General features: G+C 41.9%; 1 protein-coding gene across 2 annotated transcripts; it reads left to right on the forward strand.

Moving 5' to 3' along the window:
* NEFM (neurofilament medium chain) lies at positions 1 to 24,233 on the forward strand. 2 transcript variants are annotated; one of them, XM_045535779.1, is made up of 3 exons: positions 1 to 23; positions 20,780 to 20,904; positions 22,256 to 24,233. In XM_045535779.1, exons 2-3 carry the CDS (start codon positions 20,828 to 20,830, stop codon positions 23,739 to 23,741), a joined length of 1,563 nt encoding a protein of 520 aa, XP_045391735.1. In that variant the 5' UTR covers positions 1 to 23; positions 20,780 to 20,827; the 3' UTR covers positions 23,742 to 24,233. The 2 variants fall into 2 exon arrangements, with proteins under 2 accessions (XP_045391735.1, XP_045391734.1); XM_045535778.1 differs by lacking the exon at positions 1 to 23 and adding an exon at positions 18,847 to 20,053.
* The last annotated feature ends 2,076 nt before the right edge of the window (positions 24,234 to 26,309 follow it).

Consider the following 26,309-nt stretch of genomic DNA (forward strand, 5'->3'; position numbering starts at 1 on the left):
GGGCCCTCTGAAGCTCTCTCTAGGTAAGAAAATGGAGCTTTCTGGAACCGTGAGTTAACATTCCTCTGCTTTGCAAACCATTTTATCTTTAGTACCTAGGCAGGAGCCTAGCACATATTGAACATGCAATAAATATTGTTGCACGAATGATTGAACCCGACAAGCCTCCTGAAAGGCTTTGGTGCGAGAATGTGTTGATAAGAACAATGATCTCTCATTCCTGAAGGTTTGTCCCTGAAGTCAAGTCTTCCCACAGGAATCACCTACAATTCATGCTGCCCTTGACAAAGGGTAAATTTCCTCTTTGCACCCTCATTTCTTCAACTCTTAGGAGGGACAACTCTACCTGTTTCAAGCACTAGGGCAACATGAACATAGAAAACCACTGAGGCTGCATTATGTTCCCACAACATGGGAGGTAATTTTATAGTGCAGAAGGCAGGTAGTTAGCAAAATCATCTCGATTTTTTCTTCCCCAGCTGATGTACGCCCAGTAGTCGCTATTACAATATGCGCTGACATTTTATCACTGAGTAGACAGGAGTATCTGTCTCTCACCACTGTTTCATTCAGTTATTGACATCATCAGAAACCCCTCATTTTCCTTTAATAATATTTGCCACTAGTAAGGCGTTAAAGCTTATGGAGATACTTTCACAGCAGGCCTTTGAAGGTCCTTTCATGATACAGTTTCAGACATCACCAATAAGCCAATCGAGAGCTGTTTCCAAGTAAGGATCTGCCCACGACCCCACAAACCTCGCGCCATCTGGGGATAGCAAGTCACATGCAGAGTCGCCAGCTTGAAGAAATTTTGAATAGGACAGACTTACCGCTGAGCCCACAGGCTGGCTTTGTCTTAAACGAGTCGGTTAGATTTAATTTTGAGACATGCAATTAGCATAGAAATTAATGAAACCAAGCACTGCAAATGCTCACATGTATCATACGGGTTTTTATTTCTACTTTGTGTGGCTGTGCACAGGGAACTTTTTTGACCCTAGCTTTTCTTAGTGGCAGATCAATAAAATGATGGGAACAATGGAGGTGAAATGACAAGACAGAAGGTAGCTGGTTACCATCTGAAATATGAGCCGTCAAGAGAAAGCTTAGCGTGAATGGAATGGGCCAGGGAGCCAATGAAGGGAAGCTCACTCCTTACATATTTGACATAGTCTCACAATGAAACTCGTTCTCATCTCGAATACCAAAGCATACTATTAATGCTCTATCTACAAGGAAGAAAGAACTAATGAATGATTAAAGAGTTGTGTAGGTTGGGGCTATAGACTGAATGTTTGCATTCCCCCAAAATTCATATGTTGAAATTCTAATTCCCAGGGTGATGGTTTTAGGAAGTGGGAACTTGGGAAGTGATTAGATCCTAACAGTGGGGCCCTCATGAGTGGGATTAGTGTTTGCATAAAAGACCCCAGAGCAGATCCCTCTCCCCTTCTGCTACGTAAGGACGTAGTAAGATGACAGCTGTCTGTGAACCGGTAAGCAGACCCTCACCAGAGGCCTTGATCTTGGACTTCTCAGACTCTCGAACTATGAGAAATAAATTTCTGTTGTTTACAAGCCACTTATAGTTGAAGGTATTTTGTTGTAGCAGCCCAAACGAACTGAGACAGCTGGAGTAGGACAGAGAAGATGAGGTTAAAAGGTGTTTGTTATCAATTGTGTTTGGTCTCCTCATAGTTTGGAGATATTGGGGGTTTGTTTTCTTTCCTTTTTTTTAATTGGAGAAATACATTTCATCCGAGCCATCCGACTTTCCAACGTTATAATTAAAGAGAATAAATCCATTTGGAAAGCAGAATAAACTCCAACCTTGAAATCTAATTAAGTCTGCTATTAAAATTGAGACATAATACAGGCATATAAATAAGATCCAATTCAATTTCAAAAAATAATCAGCAATAAAATAAAAAGCTACAACTCTACTGAATGAATTGGCAAGATTAAAATGCAAGCGGTTCCATTTTCTATTAAGACATTTATTTAGAGCCATGGTAGAGATCAAGGGCATCTCCCTCCTCCAATTAGAATGGAGCCCCAGAGGGTCAAGAAATGTCTCATCTACTTTGTGTACTCTACAGCTCCTGGTACAATTGTTCCCAACGTAGGCTATACATTAAAATTTCCTGGTGAACTTAAAAAAAAATAAAAATTCTGTCCAGGCCCCACCCAAATCTGCTTACAGTAGCAAGGCATGGGTTTTTGTTTTTTTTTTTTTTTAATTTTTTACGTGATTTCTCTGTTTCTTAAACAGCTATTCAGCCATTTTCTCCGCTGACTTTAAGGTAAACAGAGTGTGGTGAAAGAATAGCGTCTAAGAGTCAGGAAATTTGAATTCTCGTTTTGGCTCAAATATTAAGAGCAACGTGACTTTCTTTAGAAGTCCAGAACTTTCCTGTGCCCATTTCCTTATCTGTGGAATTACAAGGTTGGACTGAATAATATATAGTAAGACCCCTTCCCACCTTCAGTTGTCAATATTCTATTCAGTAAATCAGGCTTTTTACAAATTCAGATTTGTCTTTCTTTAATGAGTCTGAATTAAAAGAATGTGAAATAGACCTTGAACTCCCTAGGGCTGAGACAACGTCACTCAAGGTTGCATCTCCAGCTCTGGCACAGAGCTGATTCGGTAAATATTTGATAGGTGAAGGGTTTCCGTGGATCTGGTATTTATAGCACAAAAAAAAAACTGAGAAAGAAAGCCTGGCTCTTTCCTTTTTTCACAAAAGAGTGAACTGGCATTGAAGACTGCACTTGCAGGTGTTTATAGCTGGAGGTGCACAGCAGACGAATGTCACTTCTGTACACTTCTGTCTGTCTCTTACGGCACCACAACATGCAGTTATTCTTCCTCTTCCATCACATCCTACCCTTTGTGCACCCCGCAGTGCAACTTAGATGACAGACGAAAGTGACATGTAAACAAAGTCCCATTTCTAGAATTAGGAGGCAAGTATTTGGATTCCTAAATCCACTGTTTTCTAGGTGAATCATCTTTAATAAGTCATTTAACTTCTCCATTTGTGCATGTGTAAACTGAGACCAGAGGATCTTGGACCTAGTTGTGTTTTTCTTGGTGCCATGAGCCTGTCATTTTGGAAATAGGCAAGACAAAGCTAACCACATCTTCCTTGTAATCCAAAATTTTTATGTCTGGCAGCATTCTATGGGGACCAGAGGCATAAATGGACAAGGCATGCTAAATCAAGAAGAGATTTTTTTCCCAAAAAGAAAAAACACAATAAACTCAGCCAATGTAGAAGAACATCAAGAAGTGACTGTCAGGCTCTTTTTTGTGTGAGGATGCTAGAAGCTGTCATTCTTTGTCCTTGTTAACATAGATGCTGTGGGTGGACTGCATGACACAGTGTGCTGGTCCCAAAGCTGCCTTGATGCTGAGGACATTTCTGTTATCCAACAGAAATGTCTTTAGTGAAGTCCAGGAAGAAATTTTACCTATAAGACAGGACTAGACCACAGATTTGGTATGAGGAAAAACAGGAACTGAAGCATCCAATATGATACTCAGATTTCAAACAAGGCTGATTAGAAAGAAGACGGTGACATTAACAGAGCAAGAAAGAGGGGTGAGGGAAGACAAAGAATTTAGTTTCAGGTATTTGGGTGTTTGTGGTCAGCAGATCATCTCAGAGGTGTTTTAAGCAGTCGAAGGCCAAAATTAAGTACCGAGGGTCTATTTATCTGCAAAGATGTAAAAACTCTTTTATAACTTAATGTCTTTAATTTACTGTCTTAAGCAATAAGAGTGGGTTTTGAACAATTTAATAGTGTGGGTTCCAGAATATATAGCAAGCTATGTGTCCTCTGTACATTCAGATGTATCCAGGTATAGGTCTTTATCTGACCCATGTTGGTACCCTCATTTCTTTCACTGAACTCCCTAAACCTTGGATCACCTAGAAGGGGAAAGGTCAAGGTGAACAAGTCTCGTAACATTTGGGGTTCATGCAAATCAAGTGATTATCAGGCCTATCCTCCTCTGGGAATTCTCAGATGATCTCCCAGCCCAGTGACCTTTAGGAAAATGGCACTGTCTTGTAACAAAAGAAGCAACCTATGAAAGGCTGCATCACAAGATTTTCAAAACAAGACTGGCAATGTGGGTGTCATGGCCGAATTACACTGGAGCGTATCACCCCGGCAGGTGTAGGGTATTTCTGCCTACTGGCTTCAGCACAGAGACAGCAGAAGTGGAAAGGAAAAATGACTTCAGAGAGGGAGGAATGGACGTTCTCCAATAAAAGAATGAGTGAAGGTAGCAATTCACAAGCCAGGGAAAATCCCCACTCACGCCTTCCCATCCCACTCTGCCCCCTAATACACACCCTCACCTATCTGATCATGTCATTTGATCCAGATAAAAGGACTTAGGAGGGAGCTGAGGCTCTAGGCATATGGGAAAGCACCAGGAAAACACAACCTGTGTTTTATTTTTGTCATGCTAACGCTGGAGTACTACCCAGACTGGTGTGACCTGAGAAAACCCGTGTGTGCAAGAAAGAACGTGTGTTCCAATTCCAGCTGTGACATACTTCTTAAAACCTTAGTTTTCTAATCTGCAATATGAGAACAATATTTACCTTATTTTGGAGGATTACAGTGAATCTACATAAAGTATGACCTTCCTGTGTGACTGCTCCCAGCTACAAAGGACTCCACCTGATGATATTGCAATGTTTGTCTCCACAGTAGTTTCTCCAGAATAGAGGCTGGACCTTCTTTTGTTTCTAATTTTGCAGTGAACCATGATGTCTGGCACATTGTAGGAGAAAATGGGATAACAGTTGCTTCGAACTGTAGGAGGGCTCTATACTTAGTCGCTTTTATGTTCTGACAAGCCTTCATTCATAATCACAAACTTGTCTAAAAATACTCAAATCTGAGATGGACACATTTCTGGCCCGACACCTTGGGGCCTACGGGAAAAACCCACAACTCCTAGACCAACATTTTAATCACTGTAGGACCCCGATGAATGGTAACTGACTAGTTGATTGAATGAATGAACAAGTAAACATAATTCTGTAAGGCAGTTTATCAAGATGGAATTGACAAAAATCATTTGGGACATGATTTAAGCAATAATGTGTCTCAAATTACAAATAACCATGGATTAATGGGATCTTTATTTTAGTGACCTAATTGGTACCACGCACTAGAAGAATTAAGGAAATCTTTAATTGTGAGAACTACAGGTTATCCCAAAATGTGGTGAAAAATTACCAAAAGTGGAACCAGAGGAACAGTACACTAAAGGAAATAATTGTCTTACAAGAGAATTATTTTAAAGTTGATGGAAAGGAACGTGATAAATAACAACTCAGTGTTCCTGGATCTTTCATTAGACTCTACTTTTCTATACTGATTTTTAATGAGGTATTTAGCCTTACCCCAAAAGACATTCCTGTATTTTTAGTAGCCTTTTATTCACCCAGTTAAGAAAATACTTCATTTTAATTCAAATGTGGACTGTGCTATTGATAGAGTTGTCTAGAGCAATCTAATTTCCATCTACCCAGAACCATTTTGTTGACATTGTGCCTAGATTCAATTAATCTTTCAGAAAACCTTTTCCATCCTCAGACTCGACCGTCTTCCAGCAGTTGGAGCAGTGTAAGTCAGGAGCTAACAGAAAGTAGGGCCTAGGAGTGGATTCCAGCCGAGCTCACTAATATTTCAAAATACTGTGTCACGCTTCCCTGCCCCACTCCCCTCAAGGTGAAGTTAAAATACTTTCACAAATAGGGCTCACAAAGGCATTGTCGCTGGCAACGAATCTGGGTGCTTCTAAATTACTTTGGAAATATACAATGTGATGTAAATGCTTAATTAAAAATTACATGTGACACAGTTGCTATTTTTACCACCTGTCTAACAAGAACCCACGCAAGTTTTTCTAAAATAACTGAGTTAGAAGCCAAGAAGAAATCAATCAAGACATCAAATGCTGTGCTTGGATTTCAGAGGCAATGCATGATTTGAACCCATTACAACTGTCCTTGCCACCCACCCAGAAATGGGGCAGATTCCTCACATGAAACCACTAGTTTGTAAGGGCTCCCTTCTTAGACTTCCCCTGAAAGCAGAGGTTTAGGCTCCCCCCACAACTGCCCCCAATAAACATCATCAACAGTCACCAAAGGACTTTCTTCCCTTTTCTCCTCCTCTATGCAAATCAGCCTAAAGTAGATACAACGTGTGGTTTTGGGGTTTTTTTTTTTTGTTTTGAGAGAGAGCCTTACTATGTTACTCTGGCCACAGTACAGTGATGTCATCATAGCTCACAGCAACCTCACACTCCTGGGTTCAAGTGATCCTCCTGCCTCAGCCTACCGAATAAGTGGGACTACAGGCTGGTGCCACCACATTTGGCTAATTTTTTTCTATTTTTAGTAGAGACGGGGTCTTGCTCTTGCTCAGGCTGGTCTTGTACTCCTGACCTCAAGCCATCCTCCTGCCTCGGCCTCCCAGGGTGCTAGGATTACAGGCGTGAGCCACTGCACCGGGCGAATGCATGATTTTAATGGAAGCTCAGCAGTAAGAGAAAATCAAAAGGGCAATCAATAAAATTGATGAGTGCCTATAACACCCAGCATGTGGTATATCTGACACCGAAAGGCAAGGGAATCCGAAAGGTCACAATCAACTGTTGTTTGCATATTGACTGGAAAAGATCAATTACTTTCAGTTTACCACCTGGGCACCAAACATTAATTGGACATTAGCAATATAACATTGTAACATATAACATGCCAAAATGCATAATCATCCCCATCATTGTTCCTAGTTAAAATGTACTTTATAAAGGGGATGTGGTTGTATACAGTCTTCATAAACATGCAGGATAAGCAGAAATATGGAGAGAAGCCAAGGGTTCCATTGCCACCCGTCACCATTGGTGCAAGCCACATACTGCAGGGCCACAATCTCTGGCTCTTGCCAACTTGTTTCTTGACTTTGGTTGACCTACACTCTTCCTCAGGAATGAGTTCCCAGGTGAGTGTCATGGAAAAGTCTGACCAGGAGATTAGGAGGCCAAAATCTAAACTTAAGCAAACCTAGCCAAGTTGTCAATACAAAGCAAGGTCAAAACCCTCTGTTTCCTCTGAGTCTGAGAAATCATAGCTCTGGCACTGTCCTTGATTTTGTTTAATTCAATATGTCTATTTATAAAGTACGTATATAAACTTGCTACTGTTCTACACACTGATGGGGGGGAAAGCAGGGGGGAGGTTCAAGTAGCATTAACAAGAGGTCTTTGCCTTTAAAGAGCCTAAAGTTCCACTGCAGGAACAAGATTTATTCGCATGTACAATATAAAACAATAGGAGCTGAGATAATCACTAAATCATGTGCTACCAAGTATGGTACTGGAGAAACTTACAGCAGAGGAGAGAGGGGGCAGTGAGGTCTTCCTAAGGAGATAGAAATGGAGCTATGGTCTAGGGGTAGAACTTGGGTAAAAGATGAGTACTTGATGAAGCATTCAGGAGGGACACAATGTCATAATATCAGAATTCTAAGCACAATGCCCTCTAGCCCAGTCAATTCATTAAAATCTCATTTTTTGAACCCAGATGTGGCAGAGAGCAGCTTGCTTTGGCATCGCGTAGATGTGTTTCCAACCTCAGCTCTGCCATGATGAGCCTTTTGAACTTGGCTAAATTGTGAAACATCTGTAGAGCTCTTTTTTTTTTAATAGCATTTCGCTAGTAGGACTATTGAGATAATAAAACAAGGTGTGTACACTGCTAACCCACAGAATTTCAAACAGTATTATTAATTTACTTTAAGTAAGGGGCACATGAACAGTCTCAGCTGTAGGAGGGACTGGTATTTGTCCACCACAACCTATTCTCTCCTCCTTCCATAGCAACAGAGTTGCAGCAGGGCCCAGGCTGCCCTGCCAGAGACCGCACTAGCCGCTCCCCGGCCAGCTGCTGGATCCCCAAGGCTTCATTCCCGCCCCTGGCAGATAAACAGAAGTGACGCATGTATCCTCCAGGCCTGAGCTGGAGAAGAGCCTGTGTGCTTTTTCCTCTTCCTGTGCGTTGGAGCATGGATTTGTATGAAACTGAATTCTGCCAATGCAGATGAGGTCTTTGTCTTAGCACGGGAAGAAGAAACAAGCTGCAGGAAATCTGCAGGGAACCCCAGAATGATGGCATAGGAGAAGACAGGCCACCTACTCCCCAGAACCGGTACAGGAAAGAAGTGTTCTTTGAGCCACTGTAATATTGTCAGAATCTGGGGTTTCGGCACCAAAGATGTCAGGGTGGGAGTGCGCCCCCAGTTCTTGGTGTGCTCTTGGCCAAGGAATGACCAGACACACCAAAGTGTCAAGTCCAGACTATTGTCCCGGTCCTCCAACTCCTTTCTTGGAAAAGTCACCAGCAAGGCCAATAGCACGGAGCAACCTGAGGCAGGGGGCAGTTTCACACCAGCAGCTCTTTACTGAAGAATAAAACGGGACTGTGTCCACGAGTGGAGAGAGACAGACCAACTCACTCACTTTCTACTGATTTCTCGGATTGTTTCCTTTTATTAGCTTAGTCTGGACAGGGGCTCTTGGGAGGTGTAGGATGTTATCAAATGATCAACTGGTGTCCTCAGAATTCCATCTGCGTATATGAGCTCCCTCTAAGAAAGCCCACCTGGGCGGGGAGTGGGGGGGTGAACTTCAATATAGATTCCAGCTAATGGCATAATAATTGCTCTTAGGTCACTTTCTAAATCATATTCTGCCTGAGCTGGGGAATTTCTAGGTTGTTAAAGCAATCCCTCCTCCCCCAGGTGTAGTGGTTGTTCGGGATAGGATTAAGGGTGGGGCAGCACCAAAATGGAGTGCCCGCCCCTAATCCTTCCTCCCAGGTGGAGCAATTGCTCAAAACAGCACCAAAATAGGGAACACTTGTCCCAAGATGAGCCGGAGAGTCCAACTATCTACCTAACAATATTGGGTCTCCTATTATATCAGCTTACACCAACTAACGCAAGATCTCATTTATTCTCTGAAAAAGTAATCTTTTTAGGTAGGGTAAATGTTATCCCCATTTGGCAGATTAGCAAACTAAAAGCCAAGGGAAGTTCAAGCATCAGCTGGTGCTGTCCTGTTCACTGAGTCCCAGAGCCTTAGATAACTTTGTCACTTCTTATTCCAGACGTGAGCAGAAGAACCATTTAGATGAAGGTGCTGATGAAAGTTTGACAGGGTTGAATTTTATATTTCAAATATAGAATAATGAACCTAGATTTTAAATTAAGCTGCACATCACAAGTGGTTTTCATAATTATTGCTATTACACATTTGTTGCCGCTGTAAAATTTCAAGGAGCACTGAAAGATGTAATTGCAACCACACTGTTCTAGAATCCAGGGCAGAAATGTTTGGCATTGGGGGTAATTTACACCCATAATGTAATTAAATAGGAGGTAATTTGCATTCACATTTGCATATTACAGTATTTTTTCTGATTATAAAAATTAAAAGAAAAAACCTCTGTCAAGTACAGGAGATTTTTGACAATTAGTATTTTAAACAAATGACATTGCAAAAGACTTTCTAATCCTTTTCTGGAGCCTTATCAGTTTGCCAAGAAAATAATAAGCTGCCAGATATTTTAACATAAAACATACCGTGACAAATAACTGTTGTCCCTTCCTCACTGTTTTTACCAAATATATTTATAATTTCTCTCTGATTCTCACCTATTGATAGGATCTGCCTGTAAATAAAAGATTTGAAAGGCATAAACCTAAGCATTTAAAATGAATAGGAATCTAAGTATTATATTAGCAAAAAAATTAGGATTTAGGGTTATCAAAAAATACATAGATTATACCAAACACTTGTTGTGGTGTCATCAGTATTTATACTGGTGAAACTTTGCCAGATATATCATTGGTGGCCCTGAGATAAAAGATTTTGTCTGTATTTGAGGTTGAATGCAGATTCACAAAGTTACATATTCTGTTCATTTAAATCAGTATGGAGCACCCACAAGAATGGAAATCAAAAAAACAAAAGTAGAGTCATCTGCCCTGTATGATCCGTTACAAGTGCTGCCCGCAACCTAGCAACTTTCTTTTTATGTCTGTAGGCAAGAAACTTTGGGGAGGAAAGATAGGGGCGTCCTGTTCACATACTCAGTCATACGAGAAATTAAATTTTTCTGTTGTCTTGATATTGAACTATTTGCCTGAAATCAAGTCCCCAGCAACATTCTGGCTGAATAAGTTTGTAATCATCTTTGTTCTAACATATTTATTTGCCAACCTGGTAAGCTAAAGCACATCAATTTGCCAAGAATAAAAGAGAAGTATCTCTTTTACCTTGGGCAAATTCTTGTCTCTCTGACAAGTCTTTAAACTCTTCATGAAAGGGTTATGTGATATACTTCTTTTTAACCTTTCATAGTACACAGTGAAAACCTACCATATGCCCAGAGCTGTACCAACCAGTATGGGGGTGAGATTCATGATCACCATAATAATATTAATAGTAATAAAAATAACTATTGTTTACTGAGCACTGTCAAAGGCACTAGGCACTTTACACACATGACTCCATCTAATCCTCTAAACCACATTAGGAAATGGGTCCCATTATTATCACTGTTTCACAAATGAAGAAAATGAGATTTGGAATGGTTAAGATACAAACGAGTTACAAGATGATAGCATCAAGGGGCTTACAATCTAACTAGGAATATGAGACCAACCAGACTAAAATAATTATTGAAAAACACTGTATGTAATTAATGCTATGCCGTATGGAGTAGCCTGCTTGTCCTATAGAGTGGACAGTAAGGCCTTTCTCTATAGTCAAGGAAATTCAACCCCCTGGAAGACTTTTTACGTGGTTGCTTCATAGACATCCCAGATTCATCACGTGCAAATTCCAGTGTCCAACATCCCCTAACCCTTAAATTTGGTTTTTCTCTTGTACTTTATATTTTGGAGGACATGTGGGGCTGAATAATGCCCATCTCTAAAGATGTGCATGTCCATTACCCACACCTGTGAATATGCTACTTTACATGGAAAAGGAGACTTTTGCAGGTGTGATTAAGGATCCTGGTATGAGCTGAATGGTGTCCCCCCAAAATTCATATGTTGAAGCCCTAACCTCCAGCATCTCAGAATATGACTGTATATAGAAATGGAGCCTTTCAAGAGGTAATTAAGTTAAAATGGGGTCCTTAGGATATGCTCTAATCCAATGACTGGTGTCCTTATAAGAAGAGAAAATGATGGCTGTGCTAGAGACAGTTCCCCCATGGTAACTAAGTCTTCACTTTCCTGTCCATCCAAGCTAGGATCCTGCCTTTCATGTGTTTCCCCAGCATCCACCACAGTGCCTGATATTAAAGAGACTGAGTGTTTGTTGAATGAAAGTTTTAGAAAAAAGGTAGAACTTCATTTACTCATTCACACAACACATATTTAATGGGCACCCGCTATCAGCAAAAGATCCTGGGATATACAAATACAGATAGGACTTGGTGCCTGCTGGCTAAAATTTATGGTTAGCCAGTGTTGCGACATTATTGAAATGACCAGCAGGTGGTAGTATCCCACTAGACCACAAGGGATAAGCTTGAGGAACTGAGAGGAGGAATGCATACCTGGAAAACATGGGAAGGGATCTGGATAAGTGGAGGTTTCCTAGGACCAGGTCATGGGAGCATAAATGAGACTGGCAGGCCAGAAGCAGAAGGATCTCGCTTATGTGATGTGAGTCTTCCATAAGCGCCTAATGGCTTGATCATGACATCGGCATACCTTGTGCAGGAAAGCACACAAGTGTCTCATCCATAGGAGCTTCCAAGAGTGCATCAAGTTTCCAAGGTCTATTGAGCATGACAGAAGGAAGGGGCTGCAGATACTATCAGGGAGCAGGAGAAAGCATAACAAATCATATTAAATGAGTCACAGGGGCTAAGGAAGGATTTTCTTCATTAGGCATCCAGTTCCTAATAATTTATGTAATTGAAATCCAGAAGCTGATTGCTACCGTGACTAATACAGGATAGATGTTGTTTCTTTTCAAGGTCAACTTTTGCTGGGGAAAAAATGAGAAACGGTTCTCTTCCTTGACCCTATCTGATAAAGCAGAAATCAAAGCAGATTTACACAAATGGAAGTAAGGGTGAGTCAGAGCATTTGTCCCATAAATAACAAAAATGGATTAAGTCTGACTGGTCTCCAGGCAACCTATATAAGTACAGTCCCATAACCCTGATTTTAGTATATAAAATAGATGATCAAGAGATTCACTTAAAATTATTCATAGCTGGCTCTTCACTGTTTTAATAGATTTAAAAAGCTGCTTTCTTGCCAACTGTCCCATTGTAAACCTTCACTGATGAAAATTGTGGCCCAAGCCGTTTCTTCTGCCAAGATTCAAATGTGTATTACTGAATCTCTCAAAGTAGACTTAGTTTAAAGAGTTCGACATCTACAAAAAAATTATGAATACATAATTAAAAGATGGTCTTTTGAATTTAAATGTGTATAAATATATAGATGCATTAGTAAATAAATGATATGATAAATTAATGTATAGTACAAATTAAAATCTCCTAAAAACCAAACCAAATGTGCATGTAAATTTAAGTGATAAATAGATACCAGATAAAATAGATACATGATTAGGAATATTATCCGTGGACTAGAATAAATGAATTAGATATATTTCAAATGACATAGAAAATTAATTTAGAATGAAACATAACAAAGACAAGTAATTCAAAGTTTTCATTTTTAATGCCTTTAATAAAGTCACAAACCAAGAAATAATGTTCATCTGAGAAAATATGAAGATGTTTTATTTTTATATAAATAGAAAAAAGCAACAAAAGAATGCATAGTTGGGCCTTGGGTCTTTCTAACATGACCTAACAGTGAAACAATTAGCTTTTAAATGAGATTTTTAGGATGGACTGCATGGTCTGCGGCTAACTGCTGTGAAGATCATCCCTCTCAAATGCCTATCTTCACTCCACCACCTCCCAGCTGTGTGTGGTACTTAACCTCTCTGTGCCTTTGTGCTCACTTGCTTTTTCTACAAAATGGTGATAATAATAGTGTCATCTCAAAAGGTTGTTGTGACAATTAAATGAGATAACGTAGTAAAGCCTTGGCACAGTGCCAGCACATAATAAGCACTTAATAAATACCAGTTACTGATGTTGATAGGACCATGATCTGCCTCCTTTTAATTTTTTTCTTCATGCCAGTTGAGACTGGATTTGATATCCTAGTAAAGGAATTTTTTTTTTTTTTAATGTTAGCACTGGTGTCAGAAGATCTAGTTCTTGTCCAGGCTCCATCATGTACCAGATGTGTAACCCTGGACAAATCTCTTAATCAATTTAATCAACTATAAAATGGGGATAATAATTTGTGCTCTACCTTAGTTACCCCTGGTGCTCCAGCCAGATGAGATAACACTGTTTTGTTTTGCTTCGTTGATGTAAAGCATTGTTCACATGTAAAAATGTGATGGTGGTGATGATGACGATGGCTTTAGGATTCAGGGTACCACTAAGCATGAAAGAAATACAGTATTCAGGCCTGACCAGGCCAGATTACAAGTTACCACCTCCGGCTGTCACACCAACACCCTCAACTTCATGATAACTTTCCTCTCAATAAACAAGGAGAGAGGCAGACAGAGAGAGAGAAAGAAATGAATATCAGACACAATTTGGCTTTCCTGATCTATTTTTATTATTAATTACCATTATTATTTTATCATTCTTTATCTAAGGGGTCTTTAAAAATCTTTTCTTTAAAGAGGAAAATGCAAGTTACATGCCTAACTAAAGCCCAAATCTCATGGCAAAAAAGACTGTTCTTCCCTCTAAAGATAGAATATTACTTATTCAGCTATATTGGTTTTACAAAACAAGGCATGGAGTTATATAAACAGTAAGATTCCACCTATATATCAATTAAAGAGAAAAAGACTAGGAGAAAATACTTAAGTTATTGTTTCTCTGCATTTTTTACATTTCCACACTCTCTATATATTAATCTTAACCAAAAAGTAAGTAAAATATTCTAAAATATATGATGTTCTTGGCAATCTAAGTGACAAGAGAGCTATGACAGTGAGCCCATTTTCAGAGGATTATGAAAGAATATTGCTTTTTAGAATTGCAGAAATGGTGAAAAAAATAACCCAGTCCTGGGACGATGAGATTTAATTATTAGGTAAGACTTCTTTTTGATTTTATATTCCCGGGTTTAGTTCTTTTCAGAAATTTGGTCCAAAGATTATTGATATGCTATAGATTTACAAAGCTCATTTTAATTAAGAGTTTCTAATAAAAGGATCATGTCTCTTGCTAAGTCAGGCCTTGGTAAGCTCAGGATAAAATAGGCTATAAATATTCCATGGCTGCACTGGTGCAAAGTTACGTGCAATGCAGGGTTTTAAAAATTCAAGTGCATATCATCAAGATCTGCTGCTTTTTAGGTAATGCCAATGTGTTCAATTAAAAGCATGCTGACAGTTAATATAGCAATACTGCATCTACTCAACTTTATTTTTGAATCACCCTTCTACTAAATACTTTTTTAAAATTCTAAGTCTTCCTCTGCTGGCTGTCATAGAACCGGTTTACGGTGGCAGGGTGAAGGCATTACACAGCAAAAAAATCAGCAAGCTATGTTAAAGCCGAAAGCTAAATCCTTCCCTATGAAACATAAAATTTCCAGATATAGAATTTCAAAACTGATTAGGTTAATATTTGGAATAATATGAAAATTAAATGTTTTAAGTTTTTTTTAAATATTTCAATTAACGTCATAAAAACAGTAACTGACAGAAATATAAGGCACTAGTCAATGGATAAAATATTTGGCAAGGGAAACAAACACCATTTCAGTGGTTTCATGTCAGAAAAGGGAAACTGTGGTCCAGATGGACTTGTTTTAATCAAAGATAATAGGGATATAAACATGCACATCCCAATTTTCCCGGCAAGAAATATCCTTTCTCCCCTGAGGATATTTTTATTTTGCTTTCAATATCTGAAACCAAAAAACCCAAAAGTCAAAGTTGCTTTTAAAGTTTGACATCCCGAGGCTTAAGCAGAAATAAGTACTATATTTTTGTATTTTCTCGTGGTTCCTGCTCCAGCAGACTAAGTCCCTAGCTTCCTACAGCAACAACCCCTTAAACAATTACCAAAGCACAGGTTATAAATAATTATTCGTCATGAGTTCTAGAATCAGATCCCAGGCAAAAGGTTCAAGACATCACAGTAGGTTGAGAGAAAGAACAGATCATCTAATCTTGGACAGATTCAGCCTACCAGTTTGACAGTGGCATCTTCCATCTGGAGTATCTTGCTGGCTGTCAAGTTCCCACATCCCATCCTCCTTGCATTTTTGTGTATCAAAAAATATACATTCTCTAAAAGAAGAATAGTGAGGAAATGGGGCAAAAGGGAGAAAATGTCCAATTTCTTATTTTTTTTGATCTTTGTTTTCTGGCCCGATAAATACACCCATTATGCAAAGGATATATTTCCCATTATTATTAGATGAGAACCTTAAAAAAAACCTTACAGTGGCTATCTCTTAAGTACCAAGTTAACATTTGCACTTTTCCTATTGAAGGAACACATAGATTGGAGCATGCTCTGTAAAGTGATTCAAAACAGACTATAGTTTATGAAACAACAATCCAGTGATAAATTTCATTAAAAATGTCTCACATCTGAATCCTATGGGTAACTCCCCAATTTGGAAAAAATTACAAAAGTATTATAGTCAACTCACTTCCATCAATGTAATGTGGTAAATTCAGATAAATTGCCATGCTTGTTTACTCTCTTGTTAATGTTTTAAGAAGATTCCATAGCTTTAGTGTCATTAGGGTAAAAAAAAAATGCAAAAACATTTCTTTCTGTGAAAAATATTAAGGTGGCAAATGTTCTTCAAAACTATGAGGCAAAAAGGGAAAAATGTCTGTGATCGCTTTTTGAAAAAAAGTTTTTGTACTAAATTCACTGATGGGTATAACCTTCAAGTCACCTTTAGGAAGAGTGGTTAAAGTGAAAGAGTCTAACATGAGATAAAACATTTTGCTAAACGTGGAACTGGATCTTCATTTTTAAGTCATGGGAACTGTTTTTCCTTAATAAAGTGACTGTTATAATTCTTTGCATTATCCTGCAGTGCCCAGATTGAACAATACATCATGTGACATTGGAGTTATGATTTTAAGCTATAGGCACTAGAGTTTGCCTGAGTAATTGGCCATTATTTTGTTTGTACGCAACAAACAACTTTCCTCCTCCTGTAGCCAGTTGGAAGCTGAACAATTTCTGGACTAGTTTAGATACAAGGCAAAACAGGCTAATTGTGAAGTTAGACATGTGTTTCCTTGTAAATGTCTCTCTGCAGAGTCATCTCATTTGCAAAGCCCTAAAGAAAACTAACAGCAGAAGCCTGCCGGTTAACCATGTGTTCTCATTGCAGAAAGTGTTTGCAGCGAACATGCAACATGAAATCGCCAAGGATTTTTATATATTTTAATACAAGCAGAAAGTAATAAGTAAGGCAAAAATACTACATAATTAGCATTTGGCCTTATCTAGATGGCATCCTGCTGAGTCCAGAAGGCTGGGAGTTTTTTTTACTCTTTTCCTTTATTTATCCAAATGAAACCAGAAAATCCTGTTTTTATAGTAGTCACAAGCCAGTCCCCTCACTCTGTCATCTGCCTCTCTGAACAACTTGAGACACGGGATCTCCTTCCTTAGAGATAACCCTTCCCTCAGCAAACTAGAACATCCTTCCCCCACACAGCCTGCAATGCTGCAGTTTCACATTAATGAACCAAAAGTAACTCCCTAAATTAACCCCTTCTATTTTAAACATTATTTCTACTTTAATACAAATGGGCCAAGGGGACTTATAAAAATAAAAAAAATAAGACCTCTAGAAACCCACGCCTTTTCTGATTACACATACTGATTAATATGACCCTGTCATTTAATAAGAACAGAGTCTAGGGAAAGCAGGCTGCAAAAAGAAGCTATTTAAGTCTGAAGTCTCTACTTTTTATAAGCGGCAGTTCCTTCTCACCCATAGCAAGCATTTACCACTTGTGCCTGTGGCCTCAGCACTGTCTTTAGTTATACATTCCGTTCTTCACTTTGTCTTGCAGTATTCTGAACTTTTTCCACCCCGAATTACCCCCAAGACATTATCCAAAATAAAGGGACATTTTAACAGTTAGGAGTGCACCAGACAGCAGGAAGTCTGTATAGAGTCCTTGTTTAAATAAACATGTTTAAAGATAAGGAAAATCTATTCCAATTCAATTATGAAAATCTAAAAGGAGAAATACATTACATTTTAAAAGGAGGAAATATTTATCTGGTTTTATTCAAGGTTGTGGTAAATCTGTTTGGCAACTTTTGAATTAATTTAGAATTAACTCAGATGCCTTTCTATCATTGCAGTTACACATAGAGAGTACTAAACCATCAGATGATAAGGCAATTGTTTATGTCCACACTTATCATAAACTATGCTTCCCTGGACTTTTCATATCAGCAGATTTCAAATTCTCCTTTCCAAGGAATATTTGACCTTCAAATTTCAGGCCCTGTATTTCTTGCTTTCCTGCATCCATCATATGTTAGAAAACTCAAACTGGGCTACAAGTACATATATTTTCGTTAACTGACTTTAATGAATTTTGGTTGTTTTCGAAACCTGCAATCTGTTCCTTGTGCCAACCCTGCATTGCAGAGAAGTCTTAGCGTGCGATTCCAGCTTGGCCCCTGCAAATAGAGTCACTACAAACAGGTTTTACTTGTATTCACTCCGGGAGAAGACGGGGGAGAGAGCCCCCTGCTCCCTGCCAAGCTAACAGGCCAGGCTGGGTGACAAGCCCCCAGGGTAGCTGGACCTCCCCGCTCGCCGGCCTGGGCGCTGTCCGTGGTGCTGCCGGCGCCATAGCGAGCACAAGCGCCTTACCTGGTGCCCCTGCGGAAGCTGCGGACGTCCCCCAAACGTTAAGCAGAATGTAGCGCCACATCCCACTTTTAATACAAATAACTACCCCGGCCTGTCCTCTTTGTCCCCTTCCCGAAGCCTTCAGGCCGACCGTTCCTCAAAGTCTTTTTTTTTTCTTCTAGACTCAGCTCCTTTGCGCTCCTCTCCAGCTGCTTTAAGACAGGGAGTGGGGGAAGGGGAGGAGGGCAGGGGAAGATGAGGATGGGGGAGGGGAGGAGAGGGGATGGAGGGGGAGGGGAGGGAGGAGAAGGGAGACGGAAAAGATTGGAAGAAAAGGGTCCCAGAGGAAGGGGCTTAGAGAGAAGGGCGGGGGGAGTGGGACGAGAGAAGGCCAGAGTGGGACGGATAAGAGCCCAAACAGAAAGGAAGGGAAGTGATTAGGCACAGAAGATGGGTAAAGAAAAAAGTGTCGAAGACAGGGCAAAAGAAGAGAAAGCCTCACGGACAAGAGTGTGCAGGGCTGGGGGTACCAGGGGGTCCGGAGCAGAGCTGCCGGCACGGCGGGAGAGTGACTAGACAAAGAAAGGGCATTGAATGGGTGGATATTGGCACCACGTGTGTAAAATGCAATCGGAAAGTGAGAGATGGAAAGGGGGCGACAAGTGGTCTGGGACGGAAAGTGGCCCCGGTGGGTGGAGAGGCTGGCACCCGGGCAGTAAAGTCCGGGGTCCGATGCGGCGTGGCCCACGTGGAGCGGGCGCTGAATCACCGCTCAGTCGTCATCCCCTCCCCTCCTCCCCGGCCCGGTACCCGCAGTCCCCGCCTCCTCGGCCGCCGCCTCCACGGGGCGGGGCCCTGGCCCGGGACCAGCGCCGCGGCTATAAATGGGCTGCGGCGGGGCCAGCAGAACGCTGTGACAGCCACACGCCCCAAGGCCTCCAAGATGAGCTACACGTTGGACTCGCTGGGCAACCCGTCCGCCTACCGGCGGGTCACCGAGACCCGCTCGAGCTTCAGCCGCCTGAGCGGCTCCCCGTCCAGCGGCTTCCGCTCGCAGTCGTGGTCCCGCGGCTCGCCCAGCACCGTGTCCTCCTCCTACAAGCGCAGCATGCTCGCCCCGCGCCTCGCCTACAGCTCGGCCATGCTCAGCTCCGCCGAGAGCAGCCTCGACTTCAGCCAGTCCTCGTCCCTGCTCAACGGCGCCTCCGGGCCGGGCGGAGACTACAAGCTGTCCCGCTCCAACGAGAAGGAGCAGCTGCAGGGGCTGAACGACCGCTTCGCCGGCTACATCGAGAAGGTGCACTACCTGGAGCAGCAGAACAAGGAGATCGAGGCGGAGATCCAGGCGCTGCGGCAGAAGCAGGCCTCGCACGCCCAGCTGGGCGACGCGTACGACCAGGAGATCCGCGAGCTGCGCGCCACGCTCGAGCTGGTAAACCACGAGAAGGCTCAGGTACAGCTGGACTCGGACCACCTGGAGGAAGATATCCACCGGCTCAAGGAGCGCTTCGAGGAGGAGGCACGGCTGCGAGATGACACCGAGGCGGCCATCCGCGCGCTGCGCAAAGACATCGAGGAGGCGTCGATGGTCAAGGTGGAGCTGGACAAGAAGGTGCAGTCGCTGCAGGACGAGGTGGCCTTCCTGCGGAGCAATCACGAAGAGGAGGTGGCCGACCTGCTGGCCCAGATCCAGGCGTCGCACATCACGGTGGAGCGCAAAGACTACCTGAAGACAGACATCTCGACGGCGCTGAAGGAGATCCGCTCCCAGCTCGAGTGCCACTCCGACCAGAACATGCACCAGGCCGAAGAGTGGTTTAAATGCCGCTACGCCAAGCTCACCGAGGCGGCCGAGCAGAACAAGGAGGCCATCCGCTCCGCCAAGGAAGAGATCGCCGAGTACCGGCGCCAGCTGCAGTCCAAGAGCATCGAGCTAGAGTCAGTGCGCGGCACCAAGGAGTCCCTGGAGCGGCAGCTCAGCGACATCGAGGAGCGCCACAATCACGACCTCAGCAGCTACCAGGTAGGAACCGCGGCTGCGCGGCCAGCCTGCGCCAGCGCCAGCGCCGCGCGCCCCCGACACTCGGGCGCGTGCCCAAGCGCCCTCTCCGCCGCGCTCCCTGGTGGCCGCTCGCCAGTGCGCGCGCGCCGCAGACCTAGTAGTTGCGGAAGGGTCCTCGCCCCTCCTCCTCCTCCACACTCCTCCCCCGCCCACCTGCCCCAGAGGCCTAAGAGTTCTAACCTTTTTCAAAAAAGGGCTTTTTTTCCTCGCCAGTTCCAGTTTTGCACGCTTGCACGTTGAAAGTCGGAGGTATGCATTAGGTAGTTAATAAAGCAGCAACTTTAGGATAGCTTATGCAGAAACGCACGTATTCTCTACTTTTCCGGCAGTGATGGAACACCTCCCACAATTGCCTTCAGCCCAAAGGGCTCAGATGGGAATGACCCGATCAGCCACGGAGTGTCCCCGTGCATGTTTGTTCCCTGATGACATGTGTTCTCGGTTCACGGATCTCAGCGCATGATGTGCCCAAGAAATGTCTTATTGCCTTATTGATTTTGTTTAAGAATTCCTTAGATGTAAATTAAAAGAAAGGGCGGGGGGATGGGGCTGACAGTGATGTCTGCGAGGTTTGCACAGCTGGAAGGGGACTGGGGAGGGGGTGAGGGGGAGCGGTTGCAAGTGGTCTGCAAAGGAAGTTGCTGTTTGGAAAGACGAGTTTGTGGAGACGCCCTGTATCTGTTGCAGGACACCATCCAGCAGCTGGAAAATGAGCTTCGGGGCACAAAGTGGGAAATGGCTCGTCATTTGCGGGAATACCAGGATCTCCTCAACGTCAAGATGGCTCTGGATATCGAGATCGCTGCGTACAGGTAGGGCGCTCGCTGCGTGCGTGGCCGGAATGCTAACCGCACTGCGGTGGCTGTTCACACGCAGAACCTTCCCCGCTTAAGCTAAAGCAGGCAGGGTGCGGCGTCAAGTCAGCGCCTGGTTTTCCTGCTGACTTAAAGTATTCTAAAGAATTGCAAATGGAGCTTTGCCACTTTTTATACAGCTTTAAAAGAGTGAATACTAGTAAAAATAAAAGGCTTTGGATCACAAGGGGTGGGGGCAAGGGGCGGCCATTAATTTTAATGTATAGGCTTAAACTTTTTATTGAAAAATGTTTTTGAATGTTTGAAGCACAAATGGAGTCTTAGTTTGTAATATTTGATCTGGTGGTTTCAGCTTTGGAAATTTATAATGTCAAGGACAAGCACCAGGACATTCTACTCTGTTATAGCTTACTATTGCCATCGTCTGGCTGAGGATAGATACGGATTGACATATTAGAATATAGCTATGTTTATTTTTACATATGTAGATAATTTGGGTGTATTTTATTTTATTATATAGTTGTATAGATTGTATGTCTAGATATATGTCGTGTATATTTATCTTCATATATATAGATCTATAGATATGTATATATAGATATATAAATCTAGATATATAGATGTATGCATGATCTCTTTACAGATAGAGAAATAGATTATAAATTTGCCAACTGATGTGCCCTTGCTGTTGACTAAGTTCAAAGGACAAAATCTTTGATTAAACAGTTTTTCTACTACCAATATAGATACTTTATGATTAAAATTACAGACCAACTTATAACTTGATACACCCATATTAGCACCTAGCTAAAACCTGATATAGCCTAAGTTCTGAAATATGCTTAACAGTTTTGTGAATTTTTTTGAACATTATATTTGCTAAGAAAGAAATTAATGCATATCCTGAAAGTCCAAATGCTCAGAAAGGTCACTAAGTTGTTTGGTTTTGAGGTTTGGGGTTTTTTTTTTTTGTTTGTTTTTGTTTTTTGGTGTTTGTTTATCTTGTATTGTTTTGTTTTTTGGCCTCTAGGGAACTTCTCAGTGTTGCACCAAATGGATCTCTGCGGCAGGGCTGAGACTTAGTGGCTGGGTGTGGTTAGCGGACCATTGGGTGTAGTTAGTTACTGCAGGGGGCAACTGTATGGCAGTCCAGGGGAATCTGTCTGTCACTGAATATGACACAATATACCAGTGAAATGATAGCTGGTATTACACTGGAATGATAGAATCTTTCACTTATGTAGTTCTGTTTATCCAAAGGTGGTTACTGCATTATCCATAATGTAATGGAACTCAGAAGGCCCAATGGGATTTTAATTATGACTTCTTTTTGATTCTCTCCTTTTAGAAAACTCCTGGAGGGGGAAGAGACCAGGTTTAGTACATTTGCAGGAAGCATCACTGGGCCGCTGTATACGCACCGCCAGCCCTCAGTCACAATTTCCAGTAAGATTCAGAAAACCAAGGTCGAGGCTCCCAAGCTAAAGGTCCAACACAAATTTGTGGAGGAGATCATAGAGGAAACGAAGGTGGAGGATGAGAAGTCGGAAATGGAAGATGCCCTGACCGCCATTGCGGAGGAATTGGCCGTGTCCGTGAAAGAAGAGGAGAAGGAAGAAGAGGCAGGAGAAAAGGAAGAGGAAGAAGAAGCTGAAGAAGAAGCTGTAGCTGCCAAGAAATCACCAGTGAAAGCCGCTGCACCTGAAATTAAAGGAGAGGAGGAAGGGGAAAAGGAGGAAGAAGGCCAAGAGGAAGAAGAAGAGGAGGAAGATGAGGGGGCTAAGTCAGACCAAGCTGAGGAGGGAGGCTCGGAGAAGGAAGGCTCCAGTGAGAAAGAGGAAGGTGAGCAGGAAGAAGAAGGAGAAACTGAGGCTGAAGGTGAAGGAGAGGAAGCTGAAGCCAAGGAGGAAAAGAAGACTGAGGAAAAGCGTGAGGAAGTAGTGACCAAGGAGGAGCTGGTGGCAGAAGCCAAGGTGGGAAAGCCAGAAAAAGCCAAGTCCCCTGTGCCAAAATCACCAGTTGAAGAGGCGAAGCCCAAACCCGAAGCTGAGGTGGGCAAAGCTGAACAGAAAGAGGCAAAAGAGAAAGAAGCAGCCAAGGAATCTCCCAAGGAATCGCCCAAGGAATCTCCCAAGGAATCTCCCAAGGAATCGCCCAAGGAATCTCCCAAGGAATCGCCCAAGGAATCTCCCAAGGAATCGCCCAAGGAATCTCCCAAAGAATCTCCCAAGGAATCTCCCAAGGAAGAGAAGGTGGAGAAAAAGGAAGAGAAACCAAAGGATGTGCCTGCCAAGAAGAAGGCTGAGTCCCCGGTGAAGGAGGCCGTGGAGGAGGTGGTCACTGTCACCAAATCAATAAAGGTACACGTGGAGAAAGAAGTCAAGGAAGAGGAGAAGAAGGGGAAGGAGAAAGCAGAGGAGGAGGGAGGGAGTGAGGAGGAAGGGAGTGACCAAGGTTTGAAGGAATCCAAGAAGGAAGACATAGCTGTCAATGGGGAGGTAGAAGGAAAAGAGGAGGAAGAGCAGGAAACCAAGGAAAAAGGCAGTGGTAGAGAAGAGGAAAAAGGGGTTGTCACCAATGGGTTAGACCTGAGCCCGGCAGATGAAAAGAAAGGGGGTGACAGAAGCGAGGAGAAAGTGGTGGTGACCAAAACGGTAGAAAAAATCACCAGTGAGGGGGGAGATGGTGCTACCAAATACATCACTAAATCTGTCACCGTCACTCAAAAGGTTGAAGAGCATGAAGAAACCTTTGAGGAGAAATTAGTGTCTACTAAAAAGGTAGAAAAAGTCACTTCACACGCCATAGTAAAGGAGGTCACCCAGGGTGACTAAGATTTTGAGTCCATTGCAAAAGGTTAAGCCATATGACAAATTTCAAAATGCATGTGATTGGCAGCTTCAAAACAGAACGGGTTCTCCCATGGGGGCTCCAGACATTGTATTTTACTTTGTGCAATAGGAGGGGACTGCATGCAAGCTCAGGGTGCTCCCTCTTCAGTCTTTGGGGGATTCAAATGCATGATATTGTAAGTACCTGGGGAATTTGCCAATTTCCTAAGCTGTTGGAAGAGGGGCACTTAGGGGGATGTCTTGAGATGTATTATGCAAAGTACCAACTGAGCCAAAAATAATAAATGAAACACAGAACTCTCTTAGCCTTAAGAAAGCTATATATGAATAATTATGTTTACCTCACTGGTGCATTTAAAGTGGAGTTTTGTTCATGGGAGAACCTCTGTTGACATGCACAGTTTGCAACCTTATGTTGATTGATGTTAAACGTCACAGCAGTACTTGCTCAATAAAGGTCATATTGGAAACATAGTCAATTGCTTGGTGTATGTCATTTCAAAGTGAAATCTCCTCCACTACTGGAAGTTTTTCTGTTTGGGGGGTTTGTTTGTTTTTTGGTTTGGGGTTTTTTTTTTTTTTTTTGCTTTTTTGTTTTTTGAGACAGAGTCTCATTCTATTGCCCAGACTGGAGTGCAGTGGCCTCATCACAGCTCACTGCAACCTCGAACTCCTGGGTTGAAGTGATCCTCTTGCCTCAGCCTCCTGAATAGCTGGGACTACAGGTGCGCACCACCATGCCTGCCTAATATTTTTATTTTTTGTAGAGAGGTTTTGCTATTGTTCAGGCTGGTCTCGAATTTCTGGGCTCAAGCAATCCTCTCACCTTGGCCTCCCGAAGTGCTAAGATTACAGGTGTGTGCCACTGCACCGGGCCTCACTACTGGAAGCTTTTTTTTCCCTAGAATAGATTATTTGGGGGAATTTTAAGTCACCTTCACTTCTTATCACAAACTCCCCCTGAGAGTGATTACTGAGAAAACTTAATTGCTGAAGATATGTTTGGGTTTCAAAATCTTTACTTAGTTCAAACTTCATCCCCAAATTTTAAAAACATAATTTGAAATAAAAATGAAAACATCAGACAAAAAAGGAAATTTGGTGGGATAGAGGTCTTCAATGTTTCGATCCCAAGATCCCAAACCAGAACCTAGGGGACCTCCAGGTGAGAGAGCCAATAACAGAGTCATAACTTGAGCCTTGGAATTGGGACAGGGACAAAGGAACTCATGACATTTGCAGCAATGTGTACAGAAGAGACAGGGCTGAAATCACTGACACTCCCATAACAGGAAATATTTGGTCTCAGATGTGTGATCCAGTTCACAAACACACACACACACTTACCCACATCACTGATTCTTGTTGGCTGATGGATATTCGTACTTTTAGTACTTTACTAATTGGGGAAAATAATGTCAAAAATAAATAAAATACCCTACTTGGGAAAAGAAAAATGAGATTCTCTGACATAGGCAATAAGTGTTTTTAAATAAAAAGGCCTGATCTTGACCAAGGAAGTAATATTATTCCTTTTTCAAAATGTATTTGCTTTAGACCTTGAAGGCTATTAATATAATCATTAGCATATTACATTTTCCAAGTCCATTTTTTATCAATAGGATCAGACCAATTATATAATCCTTTGCTCATTTTAATGATTTTTCAAGATACTCCAATTTTAATGCCTAAACATATTAAGAAAGTTCATCGTTTTGTTGTTTTGTTTTTTGTTTCTTTTTAATTTCAAAATATTAAGGGAATAAAAATGTTTTTGTTACACGGATAGCTTTTATAATGCTTACATCAGGGCTATAAATGTGCCCATCACCCGAATAGTGTTCATTGTACATATTAGGTAGGTTTTTACCCTTCCCCTCCCCCGCCAGAAGCTCATTGTTAATGGTAATTAGCCATTTGCCAATCCTCACAATTTCTGCTATATTTGCATATCATCTGTACAATTATTTACATTTTTTCTTTAAACCAACTCATATTTTATGTTAAGACACTAATTTTTCTGAAGCAATACTATCCATGACATTCTTAGTGAAACAGGATTATTTAAATATAACCAGCAAAAAAACTGACTCTAGCAATATAGAATTAAAAAATAAAAAAGAGTGTACTGGAAGGATATAGGGTGCCTCTTGATACAGAAAGATCAGCAGAGGAAGCAGGTGTTGAGAAGGACAAGCTGGGACAACCCCCCGGGGACAGAGATCACAGGAATTATCATGCAGTCACTACAGGGCTGATTGAACACAAAACTTCGTATCACTTCATTGGAATTTCACGAACAGAGCATCCTATATTTCCCTCACACCTTGGGCAGCATCTTGATTGACAGTCCCACCGAAACTGACTCCAATGATAGAGCAGCAACTCTCCAGAGAAAAATCTGGACGCTGTCATCAGAAGCGGGAATAGAGGCTGAACCTATGTGATATTATCTAATGATCTATATGAATTTTTAAAATGCCTGCTAAATATATAACCATTGCTATAAAAATACCCATTTGCACCTAAAATCATCTCACCAGCACTGGT

This window comes from Lemur catta, chromosome 22 (assembly GCF_020740605.2).
Source record: "Lemur catta isolate mLemCat1 chromosome 22, mLemCat1.pri, whole genome shotgun sequence".
NCBI lineage: Eukaryota > Metazoa > Chordata > Mammalia > Primates > Lemuridae > Lemur > Lemur catta.